Source organism: Lepus europaeus, chromosome 23, assembly GCF_033115175.1.
Source record: "Lepus europaeus isolate LE1 chromosome 23, mLepTim1.pri, whole genome shotgun sequence".
In the NCBI taxonomy this organism is placed as follows: domain Eukaryota; kingdom Metazoa; phylum Chordata; class Mammalia; order Lagomorpha; family Leporidae; genus Lepus; species Lepus europaeus.
The window spans coordinates 5,963,768-5,981,255 of NC_084849.1; the positions used below are offsets into that span (position 1 = coordinate 5,963,768).

At 68.4% G+C, this 17,488-nt stretch overlaps 3 protein-coding genes and 1 long non-coding RNA gene across 8 annotated transcripts in view; 2 read left to right on the plus strand and 2 right to left on the minus strand.

Moving 5' to 3' along the window:
- Positions 1-4,394, plus strand: part of PITPNM2 (phosphatidylinositol transfer protein membrane associated 2) — a 159,156-nt gene extending 154,762 nt beyond the window's left edge. For all 5 annotated transcript variants that reach the window (XM_062181974.1, XM_062181975.1, XM_062181977.1 and 2 more), the window contains 6 exons: positions 236-352; positions 433-581; positions 671-820; positions 1,170-1,353; positions 1,430-1,558; positions 1,649-4,394. In XM_062181974.1, the coding sequence (XP_062037958.1) occupies positions 236-352; positions 433-581; positions 671-820; positions 1,170-1,353; positions 1,430-1,558; positions 1,649-1,972 (1,053 nt within the window). In that variant the 3' untranslated portion in view covers positions 1,973-4,394. The remainder of the gene's footprint in view (positions 1-235; positions 353-432; positions 582-670; positions 821-1,169; positions 1,354-1,429; positions 1,559-1,648) is intronic.
- Positions 4,395-4,865: 471 nt separating this feature from the next.
- Positions 4,866-6,792, minus strand: ARL6IP4 (ADP ribosylation factor like GTPase 6 interacting protein 4). The gene is made up of 6 exons (XM_062182258.1): positions 6,696-6,792; positions 6,292-6,458; positions 5,603-5,914; positions 5,405-5,522; positions 5,129-5,198; positions 4,866-5,044 (listed from the first exon to the last, which is right to left on the minus strand). The coding sequence occupies exons 2-6, from the start codon at positions 6,446-6,448 to the stop codon at positions 4,988-4,990; spliced, it is 714 nt and encodes a 237-aa protein (XP_062038242.1). The 5' UTR covers positions 6,449-6,458; positions 6,696-6,792; the 3' UTR covers positions 4,866-4,987.
- Positions 6,793-7,950: 1,158 nt separating this feature from the next.
- On the minus strand, positions 7,951-11,128 carry OGFOD2 (2-oxoglutarate and iron dependent oxygenase domain containing 2). The gene is given in 8 exon segments (XM_062182257.1): positions 7,951-8,264; positions 8,338-8,534; positions 8,537-8,594; positions 8,668-8,795; positions 9,799-9,898; positions 9,980-10,093; positions 10,541-10,597; positions 10,991-11,128. Coding segments are annotated over 8 exon segments (1,050 nt in total). The 5' UTR covers positions 11,123-11,128; the 3' UTR covers positions 7,951-8,000.
- Positions 11,129-12,162: 1,034 nt separating this feature from the next.
- LOC133751976 (uncharacterized) lies at positions 12,163-17,369 on the plus strand. The gene is made up of 3 exons (XR_009864879.1): positions 12,163-12,933; positions 14,177-16,184; positions 16,986-17,369. It is a non-coding gene; the product is annotated as an uncharacterized LOC133751976 (long non-coding RNA).
- Positions 17,370-17,488: the final 119 nt, after the last annotated feature.

Consider the following 17,488-nt stretch of genomic DNA (forward strand, 5'->3'; position numbering starts at 1 on the left):
CTGAGTCCAGGGACGCAGGCTGTCTGTGGCCCCCACACAGACCTTGAGGGTGATGCTATTGGCCTATCTTGCAGACAGGAAAGCATAGCAAAGCTTCGTCACTTCTCGCATGGCTGACACTGCCTGAGTCTGGGCCCGCCTCTCCCTTCAGGCCCACAGGAGCTTGAGCTAAGCCCCGAGGCCCCAGCCACCTCCCATCCCAGCCCTAACCCAACCGTTCCCCTCCCCTCCCCAGAACGTGGCAGCCAACCACCGGATCAATGACGCCGTCGCCAACGAGGACGGCCCGCAGGTGGTGACCGGCCGGTTCATGTATGGGCCCTTGGACATGGTCACCCTGACGGGGGAGAAGGTAGGAACATAGGGCCCCAGGGAGCCCCTGCCTCCCTCTGGCTGGGGCACAACCCATGACCGGCCTGCCCGGGCCCCCAGGTGGATGTGCACATCATGACGCAGCCACCATCAGGCGAGTGGCTGTACCTGGACACACTGGTGACCAACAGCAGCGGCCGTGTCTCCTACACTATCCCCGAGACGCACCGCCTGGGAGTGGGCGTCTACCCCGTCAAGATGGTGGTCAGGTAGGCGCCTCGCCGGGCCACGGGGCTGGGCTCCCCGGGCAGGAGGAGGAGCTGTGGTTGGTTCTGACTAACAGGCCCCTGCTGGCCAGGGGGGACCACACCTTTGCCGACAGCTACATCACCGTGCTGCCCAAGGGCACGGAGTTCGTCGTCTTCAGTATCGATGGCTCCTTTGCTGCCAGCGTGTCCATCATGGGCAGTGACCCCAAAGTGCGGGCTGGGGCCGTGGATGTGGTGCGGTGAGTGGCCTTAATGGCACCATGGGACTTGGGTGGGCGGGCTCAGGAGCAGGGAGCTCCCGCAGACCAGGTCGGGCAGGACCTGGGGTGCCCAGCAGGGGAACACTTGGCACAGCCCCTCTACGTCTGGAGCCGGGTTCCCCCTGGAGGATGAGGCTGGTGAGGCCCCCGCAGAGGGCACCTGTGAGGGGATGGACCCCCTCCCCAGCCTCAAGGAAGTCCCTGTAAGGGTTTGCCGTTGCCGCCGTCACTGCCATGCCACGATCACCTGTACTGAGCACGGTCAGAGACACTCTCCCACGGAGCGGGTGAGGCCCACGAGACACCCAAGCCCACCCCTCACCCGCAGGCACTGGCAGGACCTGGGCTACCTCATCATCTACGTGACGGGCCGGCCCGACATGCAGAAGCAGCGTGTGGTGGCGTGGCTGGCCCAGCACAACTTCCCCCACGGCGTGGTGTCCTTCTGCGACGGCCTGGTGCACGACCCGCTGCGGCACAAGGCCAACTTCCTGAAGCTGCTCATCTCTGAGGTGGGGGTCTGGGGGAAGAGCGGGGCGGCGGGGGGAGATGGGGGCGTGCCTGTGCCTATGCCGGTCTCGCCCACAGCTGCACCTGCGCGTGCACGCGGCCTACGGCTCCACGAAGGACGTGGCGGTCTACAGCTCCATCAGCCTGTCGCCCATGCAGATCTACATCGTGGGCCGGCCCACCAAGAAGCTACAGCAGCAGTGCCAGGTGAGTGGGCGCGGTGAGGGCCGGGCGCAGGCGGACGGCTGCAGGGTCCCGGCCGCCCACGTCAGCCTGCCCTGCTCACTGCCCCCACAGTTCATCACCGACGGCTACGCAGCCCACCTGGCCCAGCTCAAGTACAACCACCGGGCACGGCCCGCCCGCAACACGGCCACCCGCATGGCCCTCCGCAAGGGCAGCTTCGGCCTGCCTGGCCAGGGCGACTTCCTGCGCTCCCGGAACCACCTGCTCCGCACCATCTCGGCCCAGCCCAGTGGGGCCGGCCACCGGCACGAGCGGACCCAGAGCCAGGCGGACAGTGACCAGCGGGGCCAGCGCAGCATGAGCATGGCGGCCAGCTGCTGGGGCCGTACCATGGCCAGCCGGCTTGAGCCGGGGACAGCTGTGGGCCCCAAGTAGGGCATCGTCAATGAGGCGCTGTGGTCTCCATGGTGCTACACAGCCCGCCAGGAGACGGGCACAGACGTGACCTGGGAGCCTGCCCCAGGGCCCCGCGCAGGACACAGGCCGCACCACACCATCCTCCCCGCCCTGCCTCATGTCCTCGGGGCTTGAGGCCAGCCAGCCCCAGGATGACCGAGGGACCAGGACTCCCCACTCAAGACAGGCCTGGGAGGTGCTCCTGGACCTTCCGCCCCGCACTGGGCTCCAGCATCCTGGCACCAGGCGTGGGCCCGGCTCCAGCCTGCCACCGCCCTGTGCTGACTCGGCCTCACCCCCGGCTCCCCAACATTCAGTAGCAGCTCCAACAGGGGTGCAGCCTGCTTCTTGTTGACTCGAGCTCAACTGTTCAACCTCACTGGCTTTGCACTGAATTCTGGGAGCAGAGACTCAGCACCATCTCTGGTTACAGACTTCTTGACGTGCATGAAAATTCAGTATTTGCCGACCCAGGACCTACTGCCACACAGAAGGCTCCCGTGCCAGACCCTCGTGCGAGCAGGAGAGAAAGGCCATATCTTAATTTATGCAGCCCGGGCCCCGGCCACCTGTGCGCCTGCCCCACCAGGAGCCCAGTCCAGCAGCAGGCCTGGCCTGGGTACACACCAGGGGGAAGCGGGCTCCCGAGCAGCCCAGCCTCAGGCCACAGGGCCCGGCCAGGTCCACCCTCCTCTTCCACTCCCTGCCATCCGAGGCCCTCCGACCCGCCCGCGTTTCTACCGCCTTTCTACTTCTCAATCTTATTTCTATGAGGTTTTTTTAAATGAGCGATCCTTGGCTGCTTCCTTTTCTTAACTCTTTCAGTACCAAGCGCAGCCCCTCCACATTGAAAACACCCAGCACTGTGACGGAGTCCAGCCTGGTTCTGGGTCCCTGGGCCCCGCCCCATTCAGCAGGGTGTGGGCTCCCTCGCCTCACCCAATCCCCTGTAACTCCACTGGGTTTCTACTCTGGGTGGGTGGGCACACACTTAGGTCTTTTTATCGCCAGTTCCGTTTCGATGCCGAAGCTGAGAAGCCACGGCTGGCTTCATTAGCCCAGGGGCAGGCAGCGGGGCTCCATCTCCCCCAGCCAGCACCGTGCCATCCTGCAGGCCGGGCCTCAGCATCCACCCTCCCCTCCCCAGCACCCGGCTCGGCGGCCGCTGCACCTTCCCTGAGGTGGGAGAGGCCGCCTGGCCCTGGCCAGGCTGTCCCCACCGAGAAGATCAGCTGCCACCAACCTGGATCCACCTTCAGGGTCCCAGGGGCTGGGCCAGGGGTGTGCCCGGAGGGGTTTTAGCCTCTCCCCGTGTGTGGATATGTACAGCCCGAGGGCCGGGTCTACACAGAGGGAAAGCTGTTGAGTTTGTGCAGAGGAGGCCTTCAGGGTTCACTCGTATTCATGTAGCGTTTTGTTGTTCCAGGAGTTCTGTGTAAAGCAAGGACTATCTTATGGACCAAGTTTCCATGTAACTGTTGCAGTCAAAGTGCAATATACAGCCCTTCTGCTCCCGGGCAGGAAGGCGCTGGCCCGACAATCACAGCCCCGCCAGGGGCCCGTGGCCAGTGCCTGCCCCCGTCCTCCCACGTCACCCGTGTCGCCTGCCGCCTCGGTGACCAGCCATCCAGAGAAGCACCTGCAAGTCTCAGCCCGCCTACAATAAAGGCCGGGAGGCCTCGGTGCGGGGGGCCCGACCTGTGCCCGGGGGCCGCCTCCGCGCTGTGGCCCTGCGCTCCCTGCCTCCCCGCCCTGCCGCCAGCCATGCCAAGGACCACAGCAATAGTCTCCGGGCCTCTCCCAGCGGCCCTCAGCCATAGCCGGTGAGGGGCAGTGAGGGGCAGCCCACCCTCCCCACGCGAGTCTCTCTTCTGCATCCAGGTCTGCCTGCTGCCTCCCTGAAGATTCCTTCTGGCACATTCTCTTGAGGAAGCAAACTAAGAGAGAGAGGGCGAAGCCCTTCCAAAATACCAAAAATGTTTACAGCGTTGGGTGCCGAGCCACAGCGCCCGGGCCCGACCAGTCGTAACCAAAGGGTGAGGCAGGCCTTGCCGACTGCCACCCCGCCCCAGGCCTGTTAGAGTAGAAGCCTTAGCCCCTCCCACCTGTGCCCTGAACCCCTGATCTGACCAGCCGCCTCCTAGGACCTGGACCTTGGAGGAGGCCGTGGGCAGACACCGCCCCCTCCGCCCGCCCCCAGCCTGAGCCGCCCACCCGCTGGCCCCTCCCATCTGTCCTGTGCCATCGGTGTCTGGGCTGTGTGCGCGTGTGCGTGTGTGCGTGTACACGTGTGTGCCTGCGTGCGAGCGGGGTCCTGCCTCCTCCCACCTTGCTGTCCCTGCACCGTCGGCCTGAGTGTGCTCTGTAGACGGCGTCGTTGTCTGTTACAGATTAAAGAGGCAGGAAGGCTTCCTTCTCGTCTCTTCACTCCTGGGGGGGAGGGGATGGCTGCGGGCCATCTGGGGGGAGGGGCCGCCCACCACGCTGGAGCGGGGCTCGCGCTGCGCCTGGCCCCTTGGAGCACCTTCCCAGGCACAGACCTGGCTTAAATCCGCAGTGACCCGTGGGGACGGACGGGCGCCGGTGACTCCCACCTGGGCTCCTAACCACCTCCACTGCCGAGTACGCACGGCACAGGGAGCAGTTTCTCCCCAGGCCTGAGTGACTCGACTTAGGCGCCGCGAGTCAGCCTGGATTCCGCGGGGCTGGGGGTGGGGGTGTCAGGGTCTGCTCCAGGTGGGCTGACCCGCGGGTGAGCGTGGTGGGGTGGGGACACCCAGAAACCCCACCAGGGCTCCTGGAGTCCCTGGAAGTCAGGGGTGCCCTCCCCACCAACCCAGCACAGAAAGCAACAGCACAGGAAGTTAGCCAGGATGCGTTTAATGTTGGGGGTGCAGGGGTCAGGGACCCCCTCCTCCAGCCCTGCACCCAGCGGGGGCTGCCCATCCAGGCTGTGCGGCCAGCACCGTCCATGGCCCTGAGCCAGCCGGGGCCTCAGGGAAGCAGCCCGGCTCGCATCTGGAAGGCCAGGCCGTCCCCCCGGGTGGCTTGCTGGGGAAGAGAGCACACACAGGAAGGAGGGGTCAGAGCGGGGGTGGGGTTGGGACTGGAGGCAAAGGGAGGGGCAGCACCAACCTTGTTGATCTCTCTGTGTCGCTCTTTGGTGACGATTTCCTCCAGGACCTCACCGTCTCCCTTAATGAGCCTGGGGGCGGGCGTGTGTCGGTCAGCAAGAGCAGGCTGAGCCCTGGTGCCAGGGCTGTGGGGCCAGCACTGCCCTGCACAGGGTCCCTGGTGCCAGGGCTGTGGGGCCAGCACCGCCCTGCACAGGGTTCCAGGCCCAAGCCCCCGCACGCACCTCACGCAGGGGGTGCCTGGCGCTCTCACTGCCCCTGCCCCCGGGCCCCCTACCTGGTGCGGCCGGTCTCGGGGTCCACCACCCTGCGGATGACGCTCTGCCGCGCGTCCCACTCCTCCTTGGTCATGGGCTTCATGGCCTGGATGCGGGACTTCTGCGCGTCCGTCAGCGCTGGAAGGGAGATGAGGGCGGTGGGGGGCGGGCCCCGGGGAGGGGTCCTCTCCCTCCTGCAAGGCTGGGCCGCTCAGTACCTGGGCCACCACCCCCCTCTCCAGCGGGTCGGTGCCACTGGTCCAGAGAGGGGCCCGGCAGCGCCTCGGGCGGCTGCGTCTCCGCCTTCTCCCTCAGCTTCCTCCTCCTCTTCTTCCTCTTCTTCCTCTTCTTGTGCCTGTGCTTTCCCCGCTTCTTGCGGCCCCTGCTCGAGGACGAGGACGAGGAAGAGGACGAGGACGATGAGGAAGACGGGGAGCTGGAGGAGCTGGAAGGAGAGGAGGGGGAGCTGCAGCGCGCTCTCCGCCGGGCCTTGTGCTCGCTTCGCTCTGCGACACCGGGGGAAGGCGAGGCTGGGGGCCAGGAGGGGAGAAGAAAACCGTCCTTGCCCTGGCCTGCGGCAGGCTCCAGGATGAGGCCCCCGGCCGCCCAGGGAGCCAGGGAGCAGTGCGGGCCCGGCCGCCCAGGGAGCCAGGGAGCAGCACGGGCCCGGCCGCCCAGGGAGCCAGGGAGCAGCGCGGGCCCGGCTGCAGGGCGCAGGGTGAGACCCCCGGCCGCCCAGGGAGCGGGGTGCAGCGCGGGCCCGGCTGCAGAGCGCAGGGCAGCGCGCTCCCTTCCAGGCCCCCCGGCCCGGCCGGGGTCTTTCCGTGCAGGCTGCGCCTCCTTCCCGCTTCCCCGCTGCGGGACCCCCGAAGCCGGCCCGGCCGTCCCCTACCCGCACAGTCCTCACCCGCCGCCAAGCAAGCGGAGCCGGCCTTGCGACCTTGGGACCCGGAGGCCGAGCAGTTCCTCGAGGCGTCCCTACTGTTCTTCCTCCGCTTTTTCGACCCTCGCCCCCGGGAGTGACTGCGACTCCTCGAGCGCTTGCGGGAGCCGACGTGAGCCATTGCGCGCGGGCTGCGAAGGGGAGACGGCGCCTAGCCCGCAGCTCCCCTGGGCCTGGCCCGAAGGCAGGGCTCGGCGGGCGGCTCCTCGGGGCGCCCAGCACCCTGCACCCATCACGACCCCGCGACCTCTGGGACCCCGGCTTCTCCGACCCCCGGGCTCCGCGAAGCGGCCCCTTTAAGGGCCCGCCCCCGGCCAGACGCCGCACGCCTGCGCAGCGGGCTGGGCGCCCAGGGAACCGCCGCGCACCTCAGCCGCGAGGGACGTCCGGAGACCGCCGCCGCGCCGCCCGAGCCTGAAGAGGGTCCGCGGCCGTCCCGGTCCCAGCTCGTCGAGCGGCCGCCCCGCCCCGCGCCGCCGCCGCTTCCGGCCCGGGCGGTGCGCAGGGAGGCCGTCCGGCCGGGAAGCGACGCCCCGCTGCCTTCGGTCCCGGAGCCGCAGGTTCCGGCCGGGGCGCGCCCACCTTCCGCGGCGGCGCGCTGGGGGCTCCCGGCTGCCGCGGGCGGGCGGGGGCAGGGTCGGGCCGCGGCGCCAGCCCCGAGTTCTCGGGCCCCGCACGCCGGCCTTCGCCGCAGCTCCGTCCCCGCGAGGTCCAGGGGAGCAGGAGCAGGTGGCCCTGCCGCCCGCTGCGTCGGACTGGGACGCCCGGGGTCGCCCCGTCAGGGCCCGGCGAGGCCCCAGCGTGGCGCGGGGGGGGCCCCAGGCTGGGCGCCGGCGGGGCTCTACGCTGTGCGGACGGGGCCGAGCGCTCGGTAGGCGACTCGCTGCGTCCCCTCGACTCGAGGAAAGCGAAGGCGCCGAGGCTGGGGGGGTGCGCCCCGGCCCCCGCCCTCCGGCCCCCCCAGGCCCCTCAGCCCAAGTCCCGGCCCGCCCTCCCCCCCAGGCCCCTCAGCCCAAGTCCCGGCCCCGGCCCCGGCCCCAGACCCCGGCCCCCCCAGCCCCTCAGCCCAAGTCCCGGCCCCGGCCCCAGACCCCGGCCCCCAGCCCCCCCAGCCCCTCAGCCCAAGTCCCGCCCCGCCCTCCCCCCCAGGCCCCTCAGCCCAAGTCCCGGCCCCGGCCCCAGACTCCGGCCCCCCCCCCCAGGCCCCCGGCCCCTCAGCCCAAGTCCCGACCCGCCCCCCCCCCCAGGCCCCTCAGCCCAAATCCCGGCCCGGTCCCAGCCCCGGCCCCCACCCCCGCCCCTCAGCCCAAGTCCCGACCCGCCCCCCCCCCCCAGGCCCCTCAGCCCAAGTCCCGACCCCCGGTCCCAGGCCAGACCCCGGCTCCCGCCCCGGCCCCCCGCCCCGTCCTGCCCCGCAGCTACCGACTCCGGAGCCCCTGCCGGGCCCGGCGTTGCTGGACCTGCCTGCAAACCGCAGCTCTGCCCAGCCGCTTCCCGCCCAGCCCCGTGAGGGCGCTCCCGCACCACCCGCACCTCCCGCACCATCCTGCACCTCCCGCACCACCCGCACCACCCGCACCATCCCGCACCAGGCTGCCCAAGGAACGACCCGGAGGCTGCTGGGAGCTGCGCGCCCGCGTTTATTTCTGCCCCTGCAAGCCGGCGCCTGCCACTCAGGTCAGTGCGCACACGTCCACAGTGGTGGGCTCCTCCCGCGTGAAGCCGTCGCCGAAGCCCTCGTCGTCCACCAGGTCGGGCTCCCGGCGGCACATGGGACACAGGCGGTTGCGCACGGCAGAGGCCCGGAGCCAGATGACGAGGTTCCAGCGCTCGCCGCTGCCCAGGGGCCGGGCTCCATGCAGCTGGCCGCCCCGGTGCAGGACGCCCTGGCCCACCAGGTGCTCCACCTCCAAGGGCTCCGTCAGGGCCGCGGGTGCCTGCGGAGCGAGGGGCTCAGGCCTGCGCACCCACGCGGCTGCCCGGGCACGGCCCCTGGGGTCTCACGCTCACCTGGAAGAGGTCCCCGAAGTACAGGGCGCCCCCCGTGAAGGCCTTGCCCAGGGCCACGTTGAGGGTGAGCTCGGCGTTGTCGTAGTGGCAGCCCAGCTCGCGGTCCTGGCCCGGGGCGTACTTGACCACGAAGGCACGGTGGCTGTCCAGCCGGCCCCCGCCGCAGTCGGGGTACAGCACGGCCGTCAGGGGCTGCAGAAGCGCTCCCGCAGTGGGGTCACCAGGGGCTCGTCCAGGCCCAGCTCCTGCAACAGCACCTGCGAGGGGGCCTGGGGGCTCAGCCGGCACCCCCGGGGGCGCCCCCGCCCCACCCCGCGGCCGCGCACCCACCCCGTAGTTGTTCATGGTGTTGGGCCTTCCCTTGGGCAGGTCAGACTGCTCGAAGTGCTGCAGCTCCTGCAGCAGCGCGCGGCAGAAGGGCGCGGCGAACACGGGCACCCGGTAGATGCGCTTCCCCTCTGGGGAGGGAGCGGCCGGCTGTTGGCTGTTGGCTGTTGGCGGAGTCCTGCAGGCACCCCGGCCGCACAGCAGAGCCCGGCCCGGAGGGCAGGGGACCAGCCGGGACACCCAGCAGGCCAGCCACGGCGCCCCCTGCACCCTGTCCCGTGCCCGGCCCCCCACATCTGCACCCGGCTCAGAAGCGTCTCTTGGAGCTTGTTTCCCGCACGGGGCGGGCGGGGGGGGGCTGCTCCTTCTAGCTGGGCCCTGGGGACAGAGGCCAGGCAGGGAGGGGACAGCTAAACAGCTCTTAGCACAGGCCCCGGCGCCCGGAGGAGCAGGGCTCCCGTGTCCCCTGCAGCCCCACCTCAGCTGCTGGGCGGCGGGGACAGTGAGGGCGAGAGCTCTCTGGGAGGGGCTGCGCTGCACTGGCCACCCCCCGCCCAGGGCCGGCCGTGAAGGGAATGCCTCCCCCCCCCCCCCCCCAGTCCCGACCTGGCTGACAGCAGTGGGACACAGGACCCTGGGCCAGCCCTCTGTGCGGCCCAGGTCACCTGACTGTCCCGGGGATGACGACGCAGGGGGGGGGCGGTAATGTTGCTCCCACTTTACAGATAAGGAAACGGCAGTGAGCACGCAAGGGGACCCCAGCAGGAAATCTGCTCCGAGCTCCGGCCCGTGGCCCCTGGCCGGCAGCTGGGTCTTGGGTCACTCCCCCCACCCCACCCCCAGCTAGGGGAGCTAAGCGCTCTCCTCTGCTGGCCGTGCGCGGGAGGGGCGTCGGTGTGGGCTCCGCCCGCTTGCTGGTGGCTCAGCTCTGCCAGCCTCTGGCCCGAGGGTCCCCGCGGGAGGCTCCCTGTGTCCCTGCTGCCCCCACACAAACCCTGCTGTGTGCGGAGTGAGTGACCGCACACCGGCCCCACCGCAGCTCCCAGCTCCTGGTGGTCGGGTTTGCTGGGGGGCCCGGGTCCGCCACATCCAGGAACCTCAGGCTGCTGCCCCCCGGCGCCCCCAGGCCCTCACCGGACACCGTCTCCAGCCGCTGGAGAAGGCCCTCCAGGCCTGCGCCCGGGGACGAGCTGTACTCAGCTGCCGCCAGAAACTCCGGGGCCAGAGACGCCTCCTGGGGACGGGCGGGGGGCTGGGTCAGGACACCGCCCTCCTCCCGAGCCGCCCCGCCCCCACTCCGCCCCCAGCCCCGCACCTGCAGCGAGCGGTACACGTCCGGCCGGGCCGGGAGGTAGGAGCTGGCGATGAGGGCTCTCCGGGCAGCCGACTCCTGCGCCAGCCGCCGCCGCCGCCCCACCTCCTGCTCGAGCTGCGGGGGCACAGGGCCGGCTCAGGGCCGCTCAGGCCGCTCGGGCCAGGCGGGAAGCCGCAGTGCCCTGCACTTCGGAACCGCAGCTGTCGGCCGGAGGAGGCTTACCCGGCTGAGCCCGAATGGGACGCGAGCCCCCGGGTCCTCTCAAAGCGGGGGCCACGATCGGGGGCCGCGGAGGGCTCTCCAGGGCTCTCCCCGGCGGGCAGAGGCAGCCACGCAGCCGGGAAGCGGTGCCAGGGCCCGGCAGCCTCCCCCACCCGCTGTGACACCCTGGGCAAGTGCACCTGCTCCCGCCGCCGGCGGCCGGCTCTCCTGCAGGTGGCAGGGCCGGGGCGGGGCGGGAGGGAGGAAAGGGTGGGCTGAGGGGTCCTTCTGGGGCAGGGGCTGACGGATCGAGGCCGCGGGGGAAGGCGGCGGGCGGGGCGGGCGGGCGGGCGCTGCTACCTCTGCCAGCAGCTGCCGGAAATCCTCGGCGCCGACGCAGCCTCGGGCGCGCAGGACCTGCGGGCAGGTGGACCAGTGGACCAGCGGGCGTGGCTGCGCCCCTGGCCTGCCCGGGCCTCCGTCTGCCCTCCCGCACCCCGCAGGACCCCCGGGGCGGGTGACCAGTGGACCAGCGGGCGTGGCTGCGCCCCTGGCCTGCCCGGGCCTCCGTCTGCCCTCCCGCACCCCGCAGGACCCCCGGGGCGGGTGACCAGTGGACCAGCGGGCGTGGCTGCGCCCCTGGCCTGCCCGGGCCTCCGTCTGCCCTCCCGCACCCCGCAGGACCCCCGGGGCGGGTGACCAGTGGACCAGCGGGCGTGGCTGCGCCCCTGGCCTGCCCTGGCCTCCGTCTGCCCTCCCGCACCCCGCAGGACCCCCGGGTGCTCCTGGCCGCCCGCCGAGGCCACTCACCGCGCCGTAGTCCCGGCGCAGCTGGCGCTCGTCCCGGAAGCGCACGTGCAGCCCGTAGCGCGCCACGTACAGGTTCTCGGTGCAGAAGCAGGCGCAGCGGCAGAAGCGCCGCGGGGCCCCGGCCGTCGCCATGGTGACGCGCCGCGCGCTCCCGAGGCCGCAGGGCACTTCCGGGCACGCCCCCAGCCGGGTGGGTGGGACCCGCGGTCAAGGGACCGTCTTAGGTTCCCAAGAGCGGAAAAGAACGAAGACTGCGCGCCCAAACCTGGCCCGTCCGTGGGCGAGAGCGGTCCCCCAGGTTCGCCTCACAGAAGCCCCACCGTGGGGTACGCACTAAGAGACCCCGCTGTCACAGGGCGTGAGCAGGCAGGGACTCCGCCCTCTCGGCTGCTCGGAGCTGTTGGCCGCGGAGCGCTGGCGACCATCGGTCCTACACGCCTGAGCTGGAGCTCGGCCTTTACCCCCGGTGCCTGACCGGCGCCGGCGGGGCGTCAGCCGAGGTCGCTCGGGCCCTGTCCTCGTTTGCCCTGTGGGTGTCTCGGCGAAAACGCTCCGGCTCGGGCGACTTCCGGCGGCCCGGCCCGAGGGCGCGGTGTGGGCGGGGCGCGGGGCGGGGCCTCGGGCGGCCGCTCCCCCACGCCAGGACCGGGTTCGAGCTGTGTGCTAGTGTCTTCCAGGGCGCGCTGCGGGACCTCGGGAGACCCTCACAGAGCCCCCGCGCCCTTGCCAAGGCGTCAGCGGCGGTGCCCCCCGTGCAGCCCCCAGGCCCAGGTCTGCAAAGCCGCACAGACGAGCGTGGGTGCCAGACCCTCGGCTCGGAGTAGGGGAGGAAGCCGGGTCCCCCGGACCTGCCCCTGCCCGCCGCGTTCCCCCCACGACGCAGGGGGATGCGGGCGTCAGACTCCAGCCCTGTCCCCAGATAAGCAGGTGGCCTGCGGGCTCCCCAGAGCTGCCACCCAGCCGCCCTGTGTACGGAGCCAGGTACTGTCAGGTCGCCACGTTGCAGGTGGGAGAACCGGCCCCCAGCGCCTGTCCACTGAGACCGCGGCTCGGGCTACAGGCGAACCTCCTGCAGCCAGTGGGTTTCCCCAGGGAGGGAGTAACCGTCGAGGGCCTGCCCCGCCCCCCCCCCCGACCCAGCTCCCCCGCCCGCCCGCTGCCTGGCCCAGGAAAGCGGTTAAACTTTGCCAGGTGGGGTGAGCAGGGCCCTGCTGCTCGGGAAAGGATCCGTGTCCCCAGCTCCTGGCTGTCACCTGCCCAACCGCCTGTCTGCTGGCGCCAGGAAGACCAGGCAGGTGCGCCCTGCCCCGCCCAGCTCACCGGCTGGGGTCTCTCCCCTTGCATCGGTTTGCAAGAGGAGTATGTTGTGCTGCGCAGTTTAGAACGGTCCAGTAAGCCCAGTGAGGCGCAGGACCAGGACTAGAACACCTTCCCTCGGATTCTAGCGTGGTGTGTGTGCACGTGTGTGTGCGCGCGCTCAGCATCTGTAATGGCAGCACACGCACAAAACGAGGACTGGCAGCCTAGGTGCACAGTTTGGTGACCACTCATGACATGGACACCCGCATGGAACCAGCACCCTGGTCCAAGACGGAACATTCCAGACCCCGCGTTCCCTGCCCCCACTACCCGCCTCCCAAGGGTAGTCACGTCGCTGACCCCCTCCCTCCTCGCAAAGCCGAGCCTTGTCTGTCGTTGAATCTGACACAACCAGCACACAGCAGGTGCGCACGGCAGGCGCCGCTCCAGAACCTTCGATGCGGAGCCGTTCTGTGTGCGGCGTCTCCCGGGCAGCACCGTGCGGTGCAGAGCCGCGGTTCGCTCTCTGTCCAGGCTGCGTGGTGCTCCCTGGGCTGGACATCCCGTGACCAAGCGGCCCATCCAGCGGTGGCCTGCGGGAGCCTTGCGCGTGCGCCGCCCGCCGTGAGCTGCTCCTACGCGGGGTAAGTGACCCGTCGCGGCGCGTGCCACTCAAACGCTCTCTGTTCACTTCCTGGAGCAGCTGCGCGAGTGGAGGATATGCATGGTTCCCTCGACCTCCCTCACCTCCTCGCCCCCTCTGTGTGGCGGCCGACCCCGCGCCGACACCGGCTCACCCCGTGGGCGCTGTGGCTCCTGGCCGTGTGCGTGACGCGTGACACACGCCTGCGCCCTGGCGGCCCCGGAGCGGGCTCCTCTGCCCGTGCCTCCGCACCTGCCCCGTGTCACCTGCCCCACAGGTGGGACTCAATGCTCAGCAGGTGCAGGACGGGCCAGGTGGGCGGCGTGTCCGCCCAGGGGAAGGTTTCCCGATGTGTGTGTGGGGTTCCCCGAGTTCGATGCGCCCCGGTCTGGATGCACCACGGTTGGCGTGTCCATGCCCCCTGCGGAAGGACCCGTGTCTGTTGCCCAGCGTAGGCAGTTATGAATGCCGCTGCGGTACCCCCGTGGGCAGGGGTTTTCTGCTTGGTGACTACCAAGAGGTGTCGATGGTAAAACTATGTTCAGTTCTCTAAGAAACTGCGGGACGGTCTTCCCAAGTAGCCGCCCCCTTCCAGCCCAGCAGGACTGAGAGCTCCTGTAGCTCCAGCCTGTGGGCCCCCTAGCGGCGTCTCGCTGTTTGCATTTGCTTGGTGACACAGGGCCATAGCTCACCTACCACCTGCATGTCTTCTATTTTTTATTTTATTTTATTATTTTTGACAGCAGAGTGGACAGTGAGAGAGAGAGACAGAGAGAAAGGTCTTCCTTTGCCGTTGGTTCACCCTCCAATGGCTGGTGTGGCCTGCGCACTGCGCTGATCCGATGGCAGGAGCCAGGTGCTTCTCCTGGTCTCCCATGGGGTGCAGGGCCCAAGCACTTGGGCCATCCTCCACTGCACTCCCGGGCCATAACAGAGAGCTGGCCTGGAAGAGGGGCAACCGGGACAGGATTGGTGCCCCGACCGGGACTAGAACCCGGTGTGCCAGCGCCGCAAGGCGGAGGATTAGCCTAGTGAGCCGCTGCACTGGCCCGTGAATGTTTTTTTAATGTTCACTTATTTTCATCTACTTGGAAGACAGAGAGAGAGAGAGAGAGAGAGAGAGAGAGAGAGAGAGAGAGGGAGAATGCTCCCATCTGCCAGTTCATGCCCCACACTCCTACAACAGCCAGGGCTGGGCCAGGCCAATCCAGCAGCCCAGAACTCCATCCAGTCCTCCCATGTAGGTGGCAAGGACCCAGGCACTGAAGCCATCACCTGCAGTCTCCCAGGATGTGTTGGCAGGAAGCTGGATCAGAACCAGAGCAGCCAGGACTCAGCCAGTGCTCTGATACGGGAGGCCGGCATTGCAAGTGGTGGCTTAGCCTGCTGTGCCCATCGCCAGCCCCATGGGCGCTGTTTCTCGGCCCCACTGCTGGGCATCTGCTGGGCTCCACTGATGATGTGTTTTTGGCTCCCTCTCCTGCCATGCCCCGTGGGCGTCCCATGGCGGCACCGCTCCCGTGACTGGTGCATAACAGTGAGTCCTGAAGCGGCGACGCCCTGCCTCCGGTTTTGTTGTCCTTTCAGAGGGTGCTGCTGCTGTGGGTTTTTGCCTCTGCACATAAACCTTGCAATCAGTTTGTGGATAATCTCAAAGAATGTTCTGGAATTTTGATTGGGGCTGCATTGAGTCTCTAGTCAAGTCGGGAAGAATCAACATCTTGACAATATTGAGTCTCTTCTGCACACGAACATGACAAAGCTTTCCATTTGATTCATATTTAAAAAGATTTATTTTTTATTTATTTGAAAGGAAGACAGACAGACAGACAGACACACACACACACAGATCTTCCATCCTCTGGTGCACTCCACAAATGGCCACAACAGCCAGGTCTGGGCCGGGAGGAAGCCAGGAACCTGGAACTCCAGCCTGGTCTTCCACATGGGTGCAGGATCCCAAGTGCTTGGGCTACGCTCCACTGCCTTCCCGGGGGCATTAGCAGGGAGCTGGATCAGAAGTGGAGCAGCCGGGACTCGAACCGGCACTGCCATCTCAAGTGACGGCTTAGCTGCTGAGCCACAGCCCGGCCACTTTTCCGTTCTTCGATCTCTTTCACCAGTTTCGTAGTTTTCCTCACTTAGATCTTGCGGGATTTTGTTGGATTTACCCCCAAGAATTTCGCTATTTGGGGTGCGAGTGTAAATGGCATTGCCTTTGGCTCCCTGTTCCACCTTCCACTGCTGCTCTGTTTCTTTTTATCGCTGCTCCCCACTCCACTCCACTCCCCACTCCTGAGCCTGGGTCTCCACCGACCGCCACATCCGGGCTATTTATTTTCCACCCGTGTCTGGGCAAAGTCTTCTGCATCCCAGAACCCCCAGCACAGGTTCTGAGCTTTACCTTCCTGAAGGCAGGAGAACACACAGTGGTTCTTTCCTCCTCCTCCCCCGTCTTCTGTTCGGTTACAGTTTTATTGAGCTGAGCCTCGTGTATCTGACTGTTCGCCCACTGAGAACGTGCCCCTCTGTGGGTTTTAGTCTAGTCCCAGAATCGTGCGACCAACACCACAATCCATCCTTAGGGCACCCGTCGCCCCCTCCTCCCCCATAAAGCCTGCCCCCATCCAGTCCGTCGCTCATGGCTCCCAGCTCGAGCTGTGACCAGGCCGGGACTGGGCTTGGGCCACTCAGCGCCCCTGGCTGCTGCACAGTGGAGATATGAGCAGCAGGTTGTGGGGATGTGGCCACGATGTCCACTCTCTGCCCCTCCCCTACCCCACAATGCTGGCAGCCTCCTGAAGTGCACCTGACACGGGCCTTGCCCGCCTTCCCAAACTCTTGTGTTAAACTTTGTTTAGTTAAGTGGGTGGCAGGGGCCCAAACACCTGGGCCATCTTCTGCTTTCCCAGGAAATGGGGCAGCCGGGACTGGAACCAGTACCTGTATGGGATGCCGGCACTGCAGGCAGTGGCTTTACCCGCTACGCCACAACACCAGCCCCAAGATAAGTGTTTTAAATCCTAAACTTTGGATTCTGCTGCTCCGCTTCTGGCCCAGCTCCCTGCTAGTAGCCTGGGAAAAGCAGCAGAAGACGGCCCACGTCCTTGGGCCCCTGCACCCGCGTGGGGGACCCGGAGGAAGCTCCTGGCTCCTGGCTCTGGCCTGGCCCAGCCCTGACCGTTGCAGCCATTTGGAGAGTGAATCAACGGATGGAAGATCTGCCCCTCTGTAACTCTTTCAGTTAAATAGGTAAATCTTTAAAAATAAATAAGTAAATAAATAAATTCTAACCTTTTACCAAATTCCCTCCCAAGAAAGCTGTCTGTGTGAGCAGCACAGGTGCTGATGAGGGAGCGCTGGGAGCCCCGCCCACCCTCTGCCCCGCCCCCGCTGAGGAGGGAGCGCTGGGAGCCCCGCCCACCCTCTGCCCCGCCCCCGCTGAGGAGGGAGCGCTGGGAGCCCCGCCCACCCTCTGCCCCGCCCCCGCTGAGGAGGGAGCGCTGGGAGCCCCGCCCACCCTCTGCCCCGCCCCCGCTGAGGAGGGAGCGCTGGGAGCCCCGCCCACCCTCTGCCCCGCCCCCGCTGAGGAGGGAGCGCTGGGAGCCCCGCCCACCCTCTGCCCCGCCCCCGCTGAGGAGGGAGCGCTGGGAGCCCCGCCCACCCTCTGCCCCGCCCCCGCTGAGGAGGGAGCGCTGGGAGCCCCGCCCACCCTCTGCCCCGCCCCCGCTGAGGAGGGAGCGCTGGGAGCCCCGCCCACCCTCTGCCCCGCCCCCGCTGAGGAGGGAGCGCTGGGAGCCCCGCCCACCCTCTGCCCCGCCCCCGCTGAGGAGGGAGCGCTGGGAGCCCCGCCCACCCTCTGCCCCGCCCCTGCTGAGGAGGGAGCGCTGGGAGCCCCGCCCACCCTCTGCCCCGCCCCAGCTCAGGCCCCGCTGGCCCTGTCCGGGCTCGCAATGGCTGAGCAAGTCCCCATCCCACCTTCGGCCCTCAGCCCCGCAGCCTGGGAAGCTCTTTCCCCGGCTCCCACCTGTCAGGGACGCCTTCTCGTTACAGGAGCCCCACAAAACACTTGCTGTCCCTCGCCCCACTTTCACAGAACGCACCCCTGCCCGGAGTCCTCTTCCTTTAGAAGTTATCTATTTATTTGCCTGACGGACAGCAAGCTCTTCTGTCCACTGGTTCACTTCCCCGATGGCAGACGACAGCTGGGCCGACAGGGCCGGACCCGGGAGCCAGCAGCTCCATCCCGGTCTCGGACGACAGCTGGGCCGACAGGGCCGGACCCGGGAGCCAGCAGCTCCATCCCGGTCTCGGACGACAGCTGGGCCGACAGGGCCGGACCCGGAGCCAGCAGCTCCATCCCGGTCTCGGACGACAGCTGGGCCGATAGGGCCGGACCCGGGAGCCAGCAGCTCCATCCCGGTCTCCCACCAGGTAGCAGGGGCCCCAGCGCCCGGGCCCTCTTCTGCTGCCCCCTGGGTGCACTGGGGGGCTGCATAGGGAGCGGAGCTCCCCGGGCTGCAGCCGGCTCTCTGCTACGGGCTGCAGGCGTGAAC